Source organism: Dipodomys spectabilis, unplaced genomic scaffold, assembly GCF_019054845.1.
Source record: "Dipodomys spectabilis isolate Male_0828 unplaced genomic scaffold, ASM1905484v1 ptg000140l, whole genome shotgun sequence".
NCBI lineage: Eukaryota > Metazoa > Chordata > Mammalia > Rodentia > Heteromyidae > Dipodomys > Dipodomys spectabilis.
In genome coordinates this window covers 27696074-27709990 of record NW_024870817.1, presented here as the reverse complement: position 1 = coordinate 27709990, position 13917 = coordinate 27696074, and the positions used below count along the sequence as shown (strand labels likewise).

At 40.3% G+C, this 13917-nt stretch overlaps 1 protein-coding gene across 1 annotated transcript in view; it reads right to left on the bottom strand.

Moving 5' to 3' along the window:
• Positions 1-283: 283 nt before the first annotated feature.
• Positions 284-13917, bottom strand: part of Mccc2 (methylcrotonyl-CoA carboxylase subunit 2) — a 58062-nt gene continuing 44428 nt past the window's right edge. The window contains exons 13-17 of the mRNA XM_042690811.1: positions 12438-12504; positions 10538-10694; positions 8319-8433; positions 5372-5457; positions 284-502 (exon numbers count right to left, since the gene is read on the bottom strand). Of these exons, the coding sequence (XP_042546745.1) occupies positions 385-502; positions 5372-5457; positions 8319-8433; positions 10538-10694; positions 12438-12504 (543 nt within the window). The 3' untranslated portion in view covers positions 284-384. The remainder of the gene's footprint in view (positions 503-5371; positions 5458-8318; positions 8434-10537; positions 10695-12437; positions 12505-13917) is intronic.

Genomic DNA, 13917 nt, shown 5'->3' with positions numbered 1-13917 from the left:
TATCAATCAAATGGTAAAGTGCATGCTTATCACCTACTAGGCCCTGGTAAAGTGCTCACCTATCATGTACTAGGCCCTGGGCCTCTTTCCTCCCAACTCCTGGGCTAAGAAAAAGAGGCACAATACAGCCAGAATGGTGGCACAGGAGATAATTCCAGCATTCTGGAGGCACAGACAGGCATACTCCATGTTTGAGGCCAACCTGAGCTACATAGCCAGTTCCAGGCCAGTATGGTCTGGGCTATATAACAAGTTTCAAAAAGAAAATTGCACTAAGAAAAAATTAGTGTAACAGCCACTTATTTAAAGATTTAAAATTTTAAGGCAAAAAAATGTGGTTTAAATATTTGGCACCTGTTCCACAGAACACATTTTATAATATGGTTACATTCTCATGATTCCAAAGTCAGTCTTCTGGATCGGTGCGTTGAGGGCTGCACTAATACTGAGACCCAGGACCAGTCTAGTATCCACTGGATCAATAATGCCATCATCCCACAGCCTGCCAAAAGAATGAAAAATAGGTTACTAGGAACTTACCACCAAACTACCACCATTTATACACTCCATTACCAGCAATGACAACAAGGGTTTACTTCAGGTAACATGTGGCTCTACCAATTAATACCTCAGTGCTAGAATGTTCTAATAGAAATCATGCTCAAGAGAAAGGAAGAACAGAGAAAAATAATGCGACTTTCATCCCAGGCCATAAAGCCTTAAGAACTACTTACTACAAGAATCTCAAAGTAATCCCTTGTTTAAAAACATTTCTACTTCAAGTGGTAGAGCTCTAGCCTTGAGCTGAAGAGCTGAGGGACAGCGCCCAGGCCCAGAGTTCAGGCCCCATGACCGGACCCAAAAATAAATAAATCAATAAAAATAAAAATAAAAACATTTCTACTTATTTCAGGAAATTTTTTTCTGTTTCTTTCTGCTCCTGCAAACATACCTAATGAGATTATTAATTTGGAGGCAGGGAACACCCCACAGTGTTACAATCTTAGACCAGAACCTTCCCTGGCAATGGCATACCCTTATATTCTCCCAAACACATAGCAAACTGGAAAATTACTAAATAGGCTTCAATATATTTCATAAGAACTTAAATACCTTTAAATAGAGCCTTTTGTTTTTTGTTACATCAGGAAATAAGCAACCTTAAACCACTTTCAGAAGAAAGTTTTAAGCAGAAACTTTAGTTTGCTTTTCATTGGCAAGCTCAAATTTATAGAGAACAATGAAGGAGACATATCACTTCTTCCATCCATCACAGGTGGCAGTTTTGTTTTCTTCAAGCAGTCTGCTTCCAACACTTGCACATTAATTTTAAACCTTCTTACATCAACAGGCAGCAATCAACTCTCTGCTCATAAAACTTCCATAACAGGGACCTTAAAGTATCAATGGCCAATATAAGGTAAAGCATGCTTACAACCTGTATCAAGATGAATCGATTACATGACGCACTGAAGCCTGCAGTCTGCAGCAACATAATGATGAAGGGTTGGTTAATGGTGTCTGGGCTAGAGGGTCATATCAAATATAATAACAAATGAGCAGAAGCACCTGGTGACATAGATAACATGTGGGTGACATGTTACCTATGTGACATGTGGCCCAGTGATAGATAACTTGCCTTACAGGACAAGACCCTGGGCTGCAAAAACAAAAACACCAGCCACAGGTGACAATCAACTTTCCTGAAGTCAGATCTACCATGTCATGCCCAAACAAGCCAGGGAACTGCTAGTAAGGTAAGATTTACTAAACCAAAGATGGCCTCCTAAACCAAAGGTGTTATCTCCAGGCCACCAAATGTCTCAATAGAATTTGTACCTGTAAATTAATAGAGAACTTTTCCATATTACAATATTTATTTCCAAAGATAAGTATGTCTTGGCCATTTGCATTCCTACCTTGCATGTAATCCAGTAAAGCTATTTTATTTGATTTTATTTATTTATTTTTTGCCAGTCATGGGGCCTGAACTCTGGGTCTGGGCCCTGTCCCTCAGCTCTTCAGCTCAAGGCTAGCACTCTACCACTTGAGCCATAGCTCCACTTCCGGCTTTATCTGTTTATGTGGTATTGAGAAATTGAACCCAGGGCATCATGCAAGCAAGGCAAGCACCTCTACCACTGAGCCACCTTCCCAGCCCAGTAATTTTAGAATGAAAACAAAGGATGCAATCTTTCTCAATAGATGACTTACTTTATCCAGAACAAAAAATTAACTGCTCCCACAAGATAGTCCCATTTTTCTCTTTTTGTTTCTTGAGACCGGGTCTCATTATATAGTCCAGACTGGCTTCAAACTATTTCAGCCTCCTGGGAGCTAAGGTTACAGGTGTGCACCTACCACACTTAGTAATTGATGCTCTATATTTCAATTATATCTGAGTATTTCTGTCAATCCTTATATGAAAAAACATGGTAAGCTTATAATGCATAGTTTATATTTCACCTTAAAGTCTCATGTGACTAGATACTATGTTGAAAATGAATTACACAATTTGTGGGAGGGATGGTAGGAAAAAACTGGGAGAGATGAAGGGGTAACACTGTCCAAACAGAAAATGTACTCATTAACTTATATAACTGCAATTCTTCTGTACATCAACTTTATATGTTTTTTAAAAGCTGGGCACCAGTAGCTCATGCCTGTAACCCTAGCTACTCAGGAGGCTGAGATCTGAGAAGTATGGTTCAAAGCCAGCCTGGGAAGGAAAGCCCCTGAGACTCTTATTTCCAATTAATTACCAGAAAACTGGAAGTGGACCTGTGGCTCAATGTAGTAAAGCACTAGCCTTGTCCAAAGAGTTCAGAGACAGTGCCCAGGCCCTGAGTTCAAGCCCCATGACCATCAAAAAATATAATAAAGTCTCATGTTGCTTTCTATTACTTCTTTCCTTCTGTTGCCCACTATATAAACCTGTGGTGTAATAGCAAAATGAGGAATATGTCTATTTCTCAAGTTAAAGATTTAAAATTTTTTATTCTCAATTAAATGAACCTATGTCTATAAATATTAAATATAAATACACCTATATAAATATACCTACAAAATAAATATACCTATAAATCTGAAAAATACAGTCAGCAAGAAGACAAACAGGCTTTAAACAAAAATTCCAGCTGTTACTATTTGAACTCAAATTAAGGATGATGTTGAAAATCAGTATGCTAGTCTCTCTTCCCCAGTGCCAAGAGAGGTACAACCCAAATAGGTATTAATTAAGTAAAATTAACTCTAACTCTGGATTTTCTTTTCTCCCTTCTTTCCAGTTTGCCCTCACCAGTAAATGGTATAAATCATAGCATATCCTAATTTAAAAAACTTTTTTTTTTCATCGTGACCATAAGATCAAAGATAGGAAGCTTAGGTTTGTCTTCCAAATGCAGAACACTGAAATTGTGGGGGAAAAAGATCTGAAAGCACATACCAGCAAGTCTCCAGCTGGGGCAGGGACAGGCAGGAGTGATTTATCACCTCATTATGTGGAATAGAAAACAAACAATAACAGCTGCAGTGGTGTAAGAGGTGATTAGCTGAACCACACAGAGACCCTGACTGTGAACAGTGTCACCTTCCAACAGTTGGAGCACCCTATTAGCCAAGTGCCAATATGTGTTCAATCTCAGGCTTAAAATGGTATAGCAACAAAATAATCAGAGCTGCATGACAGGAATCTACATTTTTAGCAAAAAAAAAAAAAAAACTAAATTAAAAAAGGGGCACAGGGGCTGGGAAGGTGGCTCTGTGGTAGAGCGCTTGCCTTGCATGCCTGAGGCCCTGGGTTCGATTCCTCAGCACCACATAAGAAAAAAGCCGGGAATGGCGCTGTGGCTCAAGTGGTAGAGTGCTAGCCTTGAGCTGAAGAGCTGAGGGACAGCGCCCAGGCCCAGAGTTCAGGCCCCATGACCGGACCCAAAAAAAAAAAAAGGGGGGCACAATCAAGACTATCATTCTTTTTTTCTGCATCTGATTTGAGTTTTTAATTTTTTTTAATTGTGAAAATATCATACAGAGGGGTTACAATTACATGAGCAAGACAATGAGTACATTTCTTATCAAGCATTGTTGTTTCTTCCCTTGTTTTCCCTTCCCATCTCTTCCCATCCATCTCCACCCACCCCCCCCCCCCCCCGCCCCACATGGCGCCAAAGTTATAAAGACCGTTTTTCTAACATCTTGTATACCTCATTGTTGCAATGGGTCTACCTGTACCCTTATTTAAACTATTTGTTTTTTCCCTTCCCCTCCACAAATTCTACCAACATCAAATACAGGGAAAACAGGGGTTATACCGTTGGGGAGGGACATACAAAGCAACAAAGAAATCATCTTATAAATGTTAGAAACAATAGCAAGAAAGAAAAACCATTTGAGTCCTTATCTTGGGGTTCATTTCGCCTAACATCAACTTATCTGACTGTTTCTGCTTGTCTCAGACATATACTAGTAATTGCAAATAAGGGAAACCATGGGACCTATGTTTCTTTGGGCCTGGCTTACTTCACTAATATAATTTTTTCCAAGTCTTTCCATTTCCTAACAAATGGGGCAATGTCATTCTTTCTGATGGAGTCATAGAATTCCATTGTGTATATATACCACATCTTCTTGATCCATTCATCTACTGAGGGGCATCTTAGCTATGGTAAATAATGCTGCAATAAACATAGTTGTTCTGGTAGCTTTAGTATGGTCTTGTTTGTGATCATTCGGGTAAATACCCAAAAGTGGGATTGTTGGGTCATAGGGGAGCTCTATGTGGAGTCTTTTGAGGAACCTCCAGACTACTTTCCAAAGTGGTTGAACAAGTTTACACTCCCACCAACAATGCAGTAGGGTTCCCTTCTGTCCCCGCTCCAACATCTGTTGTTATTAGAGTTCTTGATTATAGCCATTCATTCTTATTCCTAGTTCCTGGCATGGCTCACCTCTGATTACAGATCACAGGGTCCAGGAATGGACTCTAGCACTCTACAACTACAGCCAGAGATGGGTTTGGTGGGAGGGGAAAGGGGGGACAGGTAAAATCAGACTATGGTGATAGATCTATAACCCTGAAAAACTGGGAGGAAAGGTAGCTAGTTAACTGTTGTCTAACAATATAAAGTTTGTCAAGACATCTTGATTTTTGGAGAAAGAGTTTCACTATGTAGGTCATGCTGGCTTCAAACTCATGATCCCCCTGCCTCGGCCTCCTATGGTTGGGATTTCAGGTGTCTGTCATCACACCTAGCCAGACACAATTTTTATATTTCTATAAAGGTCAACCATGCCAGCTGCTCAGGTCTCTGTAAAACTGCCCATTTGAATGCCAAAATTCCCAATGTAGAGTGAGTGATGCTCTGGTTCCTACCTGGCACTAGAATAATAAGGGTTTCCTTCCTCTTCAAATCTCTTAATGATAGGCTCTTTTAGGTTTGCTTCTTCAGCACTGGAGAACTGAAAGAGAACATGAGTAAATCAGCTTTACTGGAACAACTGAAAGCACTTAGGTAACCACAAAAAAGATTTCATGAATAAGAATGAACACCACAACTGGCTGGAGTTGTGGCTCAGCAGAGAATTACTTAGCAAGCATATGGCCTTGAGTTCAAACCTCAGTACTGAAGGAAAAAAAAAAAAGATTAGTACTACTAACATTCACATAATATGAAAAGATTTCAAGTGTTGCTGATATACATAATCTGACTGAGCCTAAGCTTCAAAGTAGCACATTTTTACAAGTCCATTATTAAAGACAATGTCCTGAGGTCACTGAAAGTAAAAATTAAGGGTATTACATATCATATTCCAGCATGGAACAATAATGGAAGTGAGTTATAGAATATAACCAAAGAGCCACATTAAACTTAGCAGCCTCTGCTTAAGATGGTAGATTCAAGGGAGAACTCAAATTGTATAACTACGTAGAAAGGCAAAGGCAAAATTCAACAAAATAAACACTAAGAAGTTCGTACTTGAAAGGGGTAGGGTGGGGTCAAGAGGAAAGTGAATAAAGAATTTAATGTAAGCCAGGCACTGGTGGCTCATGCCTATAATCCTACCTACTCAGGAAGCTGAGATCTGAGGATCATGGTTCAAAACCAGCCTGGGCAGGAAAGTCCTTGAGACTCTTTACTCCAATTAACCACCAGAAAACAAGAAGTGGAGCTGTGGCTCAAAGTGGTAGGGTGCTAGCCTTAAGCAAAAGAGCTCAGGGACAGTGCCCAGACCCTGAGTTCAAGCCCCATAACTAATAACAATAATAATAATTCAATGTATGTACTACAAAACTAAGAAGAGTGTTAAGGGATGACAATGATTATGATGCATTGTATTTATAAACTCGTTTGTTAAATGGAAAATCCTTTGTACATCTACTTAAATATAATAATAGAAAAATACTTCCCACAAGAAAGGTAAAGTAGAAGATTTTCATCCAAAATAGACAAAACTATAATCAGTTTCCTAGGTAGCATAGATATTTTTTTCCTTTATTAAAAATGAGTGGCCTTTGGCTGAGGACTGGAAGCTCATATCTATAATCCTAACTACTCAGAAGGCTATCATCTGAGGATTGTGGTTTGACCCAGCCCTGGCAGAAATATCTGTGAAACTCTTAACTCCAACAAGCTGGAAGTGGAGCTGTAAGTCAAGTGCAAGAGCACCAGCCTTAACAAAAAATCTAAGGGATAGTACCCAGGACCTGAGTAGTTCAAGCCCTAAGACTGGCAGGTGGCAGGTACACATGTGTGCATACACACATATTAATGGCTTTCCTATTAGCATTATGAGGATCAAGTGATAATTCAGTATTAAAAATCTATAGTAATCTTGAATATAGAAATCTTGAAAAATATTTTCATTTTGGTTGTGGGTATAGAACTTACCTAACATGCAACAGGCCCTGCCCAGAACTGCAAAAACGAAAACGAAAACAAATTCCAGCTAACATGGTGGTACATGTCTGTGATGCCAAAATTGGGGAAGCAGAAGCAGAGAATTATTAATTCAAGTATAGCCTGGGCTACATAAGACCTTATCTCAAGAAAAACAAAATCCAAAACAAAACAAAACTTTAAAAAAGAAATTCCACACCAGAAGCAATTTTTTTTTTTTTGGTCGTGGGGCTTGAACTCTGGGCTTGGGCACTGTCCCTGTGCTCTTCATCTCAAGGCGAGCGCTGCCGCTTGAGCCACAGCACCACTTCCCAGAAGCAAATTATTTATTTCAAGTGAATCTTAATCCTGTTTTATATACAAACTTAAACAGCATTTTATAGACCAAGAATATGGAGGGAGAACAATTCTACTTACCTTTCACATATAAAAGGAGTAAGTGGTACCTATATCTGCATATCACATGAAAATTTATCAAAGAGCTACTGCTTAGTAGTTCTAGGCTTCACAGAGCTTAAGTGATGATTTCAAAGTATCAGATAGAACTTCATATCCCATCTATTCAACTCCATACCTCTACTACATGTCCCCATCTTGGGCCCACCCACCTGGACACATACATATGCATTGATAATGACTGATACAGATGGATCTACAACCTCAATTTAAGCCCTCTTGGCAAACATAATTGGGATTTCAAGACATGGTTTCAAGATGGCTTTTGTATCATCCCATCATCACAAGCCCAGCATTAAAAATCTCATGACCCTGATGCCAGCTCAAAGCCTGGAGAGGAAGGGCCTCTTCCACATGATGCCCACTTTAGGAGCACACAGTAATCATTTTAAGGCTTGGTACTAACTTGAAAAGGTTAAAAGTTATTAACAAAAATGCAAATCTCACAAGAATTTCTAACCAGGACAAACAAAAAATATCCACATAAAAAGCAGCTGCTTACTAAGTTGCCTTGCATATAGTTTCCACTGCCCTTTCTAATTTTCTTTACTTATTCTTTCAGACTGTAATGGGATTCAATTTGCAGTAGATGACTGAGCCCTCCTACTCATGGGATTCTTACTGACGATCTAAAAGCAAAATGGAGAAAATAAAATTCTCATACTTTCAGCTATAAAAAGAAGTATTGGATTCATTTGAATCTCACTAACTGCAAATGACTAAGAATGAAACATCTTTAAGCCTCAGGCACTCACCTAGACAGTTTTAAAAAATTTATAAATGACCAAAGGTAAATCAAATGCAATGGCTTGAAAAAAGGAAGAGAAGATGCATGGGTGAACCTGAATGCTCAGACAGCTTCAGGTCAGCATAACCCTGTGGTAACAACAGAATGAGGCTAGGTGCTCTGCTCCATGGATTCACTGTGAAGGCCAAACACAGAGGGAAAAAAAAAATGTCACCTACCTGCTTCCCCTCCCGGGCTTTTTTGTCCCTTGTTACTGTGGCTAACACAGTGGCTGCTTGCTCTCCTCCCATCACTGAGATACGAGCATTTGGCCACATGTACAGAAATCTTGGGCTGGGAGAAAAGAAAGAATAATTAATCCAATACCCATCGAGCTCTTTCAGAGGCCCTATTTGCCTGTTAATTTAGCAACTGTTCTTCTAGCTACATGGTATAATTATCTGAGAGCCTTGAAAAAAAAGCAAAGCAGATGCTACCAGCATGCCAGTAATCCTAGCTACTCAGGAGACTGAGATCTGAGGACTATGGTGCAAAGCCAGCAAGGAAGGAAAGCCCATAAGACTTTTATCTCCAATTAACCAGCAAAAAGCTGGCTAAAGTGGTAGAATGCCAGTCTTGAGCAAAAAAGCTAAAGAGACAGCACGCAGGCTCAATAGTAGGAAAAAAAAAAAAAAAAGGCAACAGTGACAATGAACCAAAACAAAACAAAACAAAAAAAGTGGAGCTGAGTGTGATAGTGCATGCTTATAACCCCAGTTATATAGCGAGCAAAGGTAAGAGAATCTTGGTCTAAGGCTAGGATATGGCTTAAGTGTGAGAGCACCTGCCTAGTAATCAAGGTGACCAAGTTCAAACCCCAGTGCTACTAAAGGCAAAAAACAAACAAAAACAACCGATGCCTAGAGCCCAATACAGTCCAATGGCTGAAGATGAGGATATAATTAGGCTCTCCATTATAAAAGTATTCATAGCGGGGGAGGGGGGGGGGAGGGGGGGAACAATGAGGAGGCTACAATGTTTGGTAAGAAATGTATTCATTATCTTGCCCATGTAATTGTAACCCCTCTGTACAGTATTTTCACAATAAAAAAATATAAGTAAAAAAAAAAAAAAAACATTCATAATATCATGCCATTATCTGCCTGGGTGTTGGTGGCTCATGCCTATAAACCCAGTTACTCAGAAGGCTGTCATCAACCAGCCTAAGCAGACAAATCCAGGAGAGTTTTATGTTCAATTAACCAGAAAAAAGTCAAAGTGAAGGTGTAGCTCAAGTGGCAGAGCTCAAGCCATGAGCAACAAAGCAGAGTAAGAACTCAAGGTCCTGAACTTCAAGCCCCAGTAACAACAAAAATGAAAACAGAAGGATAGATGGGTGTGCAGAGAAGAGATAACACTGATCAGGATGCACTGTACTCATAAATTAACATGTTGAACTGAAACCTCTGTGTACAACTACTTAATAATTTAAAAGAAAAAATATTTTTTAATGCTATTGTCTGTAGCTATCTTGTTTCTGGCTCCTAACTGGTCATATGTGTCTTTTTTTTTTTTTTTGTTGGTCGTGGGGCTTGAACTCTGGGCCTGGGCGCTGTCCTTCAGCTCTTCAGCTCAAGGCGAGCGCTCTACCACTTGAGCTACAGCGCCACTTCCGGTTTTCTGGTGGTTTATTGGAGATAGGAGTCTCACGGTCTCTCCTGCCCGGGCTGGCTTTGAACCGCGATCCTCAGATCTCAGTCTCCTGAGTAGCTAGGATTACAGGCGTGGTGAGCCACCAGTGCCCAGCGGTCATGTGTCTTTATGCTACCTGACTAGCTGGCTTCAAACTTTGATCCTCAGATATCAGCCTCCTAACTAGATAGGATTATAGGTATGAGGCACTAGCACCCAGGTTTTAGTGATTCTTCTACCTTATGCTTACACTGCTTCACTGGATTGGTTGCATTTCAATTTTCTTTTCTAGTCCAAGAGATCAATGCAAGATCTTGATTGCATCACACAAGTTTCATGTGGAGGATTTTCATTATCAAAACTTCCTAGTTCTCCTTTTAAATTGTTTCCAAAAAGTACCACTGGCATTAAATTTAATTTCATTCTTTTTTTTGTCAGTCGTGGGGCCTGAACTCTGGACCTGGGTGCTATCCCTCAACTCTTCAGCTCAAGGCGAGTGCTCTACCACTTGAGTTACAGCACATCTGGCTTTTTCTGCTTATGTGGTGCTGAGGAATCAAACCCAGGGCCTCAAGAATGCAAGGCAAGCGCTCTACCACTGAGCCACCTTTCCTAGCCCTTAATTTCATCCTAGAGATGACATAAATTAGGATATAATCAATCAAGATTTATGAATGCCATTCTATACCTCAAGCCTGATATAAACTGGACATTTATAATAATCCTTGAAACTTTTCTTTCAGAGGAAATCATGACAATCACTCACCTATATGCTCTGCCGCACATCCCATAGTTTCCAGCCCCATAGGATCCCCCAATGATGACAGTGATCTTAGGCACTTTGGCACAAGCCACAGCAGCCACCATCTTGGCCCCATCCTTGGCAATTCCTTCAGCTTCATACTCTTTCCCGACCATGAATCCTGGACAGAAATAAAGGCCCAGGTGATGAAATGTATGTGCAGAAATCAGCACCACAGTACATCACCTTGGCTGAAACTAATTACTGGTCTCTCACCCTAACAAAACACCTATGTTTAGTACACTCCTAAAAGTGTGATTTAACAGGTAAAATAAGATTTTTCTCTCACCACTTTTCAAATTTCCTTACAACAGGTAATTAGGATGCACACTAAAACTTTGTCCAACAAAAAGGCAATCTGTTGTCAAGAAACCTTTCCAAAGCAGCAGCTTGGTAGCCATGTGACATGGCTAGCTAGGAGAAAGGACTGTGAGTATGCAGATTGGGAGGTCTCCAGTCTCCAATGACTTAGTTTAAAATATTACTGCAGCCAGGCGTGGTGGCTCACGACTGTAATCCTAGCTACTCAGGAGGCTGAAATCTTCTGAGGATGGCATTTCAAAGCCAGCCCTGGCAGGAAAGACCATGAGACTCTTATCTCTAATAAACCACTCAGAAAAACAGAAGTGGATTGTGGCTCAAGTGGTAGAGTGCTAGCCTTGAGCTGAAGAGCTGAGGGACAGCACCCAGGCCCAAAGTTCAACCCCCACAACCGACAAAAATAAATAAAAATATTATCTATTTATCTATCTCTAAATCTATCTATCTATCTATCTATCTATCTATCTATCTATCTATCTATCTATCTGTCTATCTATATCTGCAGAAGGCTGCAGCATGCTTTAAAACTTTGATGAAATAAAGATTGTTTCACTGGGTACTAGGAGTTCCTACCAGACTCAATAGCAAAGTTAAATTTTTTCTCATTATAATTAGAGGACTCTTCTACTTCTTTGAGCTCTAGCTCTGCTAAAACTGTGACTTCGGCTCCTCTTCACCTTAGAAACCCAAGCCAGGCTTCCTGCTTCTTCTTTTGCTCCCAGGTCTCCAGGGATGGCACTTCTTTTGCCTGTGTTTGTGATGCACAAAACTGAGAAACTGCTTGAATTGAAAAAAAAATATATGGATAAGCCAGGTGCTGGTGGCTCACACCTGTAATCTTAGCTACTCAGAAGATTGAGATCTGAGGATCATGGTTCAAAGCCAGCCCAGGCAGGAAAGTCCGTGAGACTCTTATCTCCAATAAACCACTAGAAAACTGGAAGTGGCGCTGTGGCTCAAGCGGTAGAGCACTTGTCTTGAGCTGAAGAGTGCAGGGCCAGTGCCCAAGCCCAGAGTTCAAGCCCATGACTGACCAAAAAAAAAAAAGGTAATTTTAATGGGTATGGTATATACTACTATAATTCCTGCATCTGGAGGCTGATGAAAGATCACATGTTCTGTGCAAGCCTAGGTTCATAATAAGCCCCTATATGAAAACCACCTTCCTTCCAAAATAGTGAAAGAATGGATCATCCCCTCAAAAAATAAAGTATTCATGAAGTAAAATGTTGACCCTTGAGCTGGGCACCAGTGGCTCATACCTGTAATCCTAGCTACTCAGGAAGCCAGCCAGGGCAGAAAAGTCCCCATGAGACTCGTATCTTCAATTAATCACTCAACAACTGGAAGTGATGCTGTGCTTCAGCGTGGTAGAGTGATATAGCCTTAAGTAAAAGAGGTCATAGACAGTGCCCAGGCCCTGAGTTCAAGCCCCATCACTGACCAAAAAAAAGGTTGACCCTTAAAGAGAGCCTAGTAGAAAGTATATTGAATAGAACCTTCCCAGAGTAAACGTAACCAAGCTGAATGAACTATTCCTCACCAGTGATGTTCTGAAGGAACAGCAGAGGAGTATTTCTTTGGCAACACAACTGGATGAAGTGAGCACCCTAGATGCAAACAACAAAAGTCCTTTATAAAAGGGCATTAAAGGTTCATGATCATCTTACATCCAACAAAACTGCAGTTTGGGACAGAGTGAAGAGTGAATAACCTTTGGCTGCTCTTCTTTCCATCAAAGACACTGTCCATTCCAACAGGACACACGGGCGTACACACCTTGCCTTGTACAATCACCCATACAATCAATAATATGTGGCTGCAAGCCAACCACTGTTCAGGAATTGCTGGGCTTAGTAATAAATTTTCTAATAACTGAACTCAGGGCTGCACACTCTTGCTTCACTTTTTTGCTCAAGGCTGGCACTCTACCTCTTGAACCATACATCTACCTCCAGCTTTTTTGATGGGTAATCCTAGAGATAGGATTTTCACAGACTTTCCTACCAGGGATGGCTCAAATCTCAATCCCCCTGAGTAGTCAGGACTATAGGTGTGAACCACCAGTGCCTGACCCTATTTAATGACCATTGGCTAACCATTCCTTCATACATTATGACAAAATACAAACCCTTCTTACTAACATGCTCAAATGAAATGGGATGTTTAGATTAGGTGAGCACTGACAATGTTTTTAGTTTTGAGTTTAGGTTAATGACTAAACCTATAGCTAGTGCTTTTTTCCTGTCTTCTAAATTCTATTAGAGCAAGAAATGCTTGTCAACCATTTCCTTTAGGCTTACTCTGCTAGCTCTGCTGGACAGTACAAAATTGCAAAGTAAGTGTTCAACCTCAGGATGACTATGTTTTCAGGGATGAGGAATCATAAAGATTTGGGGGCTTATTTTAGTTAAATGAAAAGTCAGACACTCTGGGTTTATGTGTAACAAGTGGGCAAATCGGTGATTTATCTGGTCCTGCCCCATTTTAGGGAGAACAGGGGAAAACTGGGGTGAAACTTGGCATTTTACATTCTACCACTTATTAGTCTAGGCTCATGGTCCTTTTTGTTCTCATTTGTTTTGGATAGGGTTCTGCAATTTTGCAAGAGGCTGGCCTCAAACCTCCAACCTTCCTATCTCCATTTTCTGGATAGCCAGTATTTTAGACCAGTTTTACCACATCCAGGCTGAATTTCTTCTATTAAAATAATTATGTGCTGCTCACTAAAAATCATCTCAGGAAAAATATTTGGAGAAATACTTTATATTATTAAATGACGCTAAACCAGGCACCAGTAGCTCACACCTATAATCCTAGCTACTCAAGATGTTGAAATCTGCATATCGAGGTTTGAAGCCAGCCTAGGCAGGAAAGTCCAGTACACTCTTATCTCTAGTTACCTACCAAAAAGCTAGACGTGGAACTGTAACTCAAGTGGTAGAACATTAGCCTGAGCATAAAACCTCGGGGACAGTACCCAGGCTGAGTTTAAGCCCCAGGCCCAGTACTAAATAAGTGAA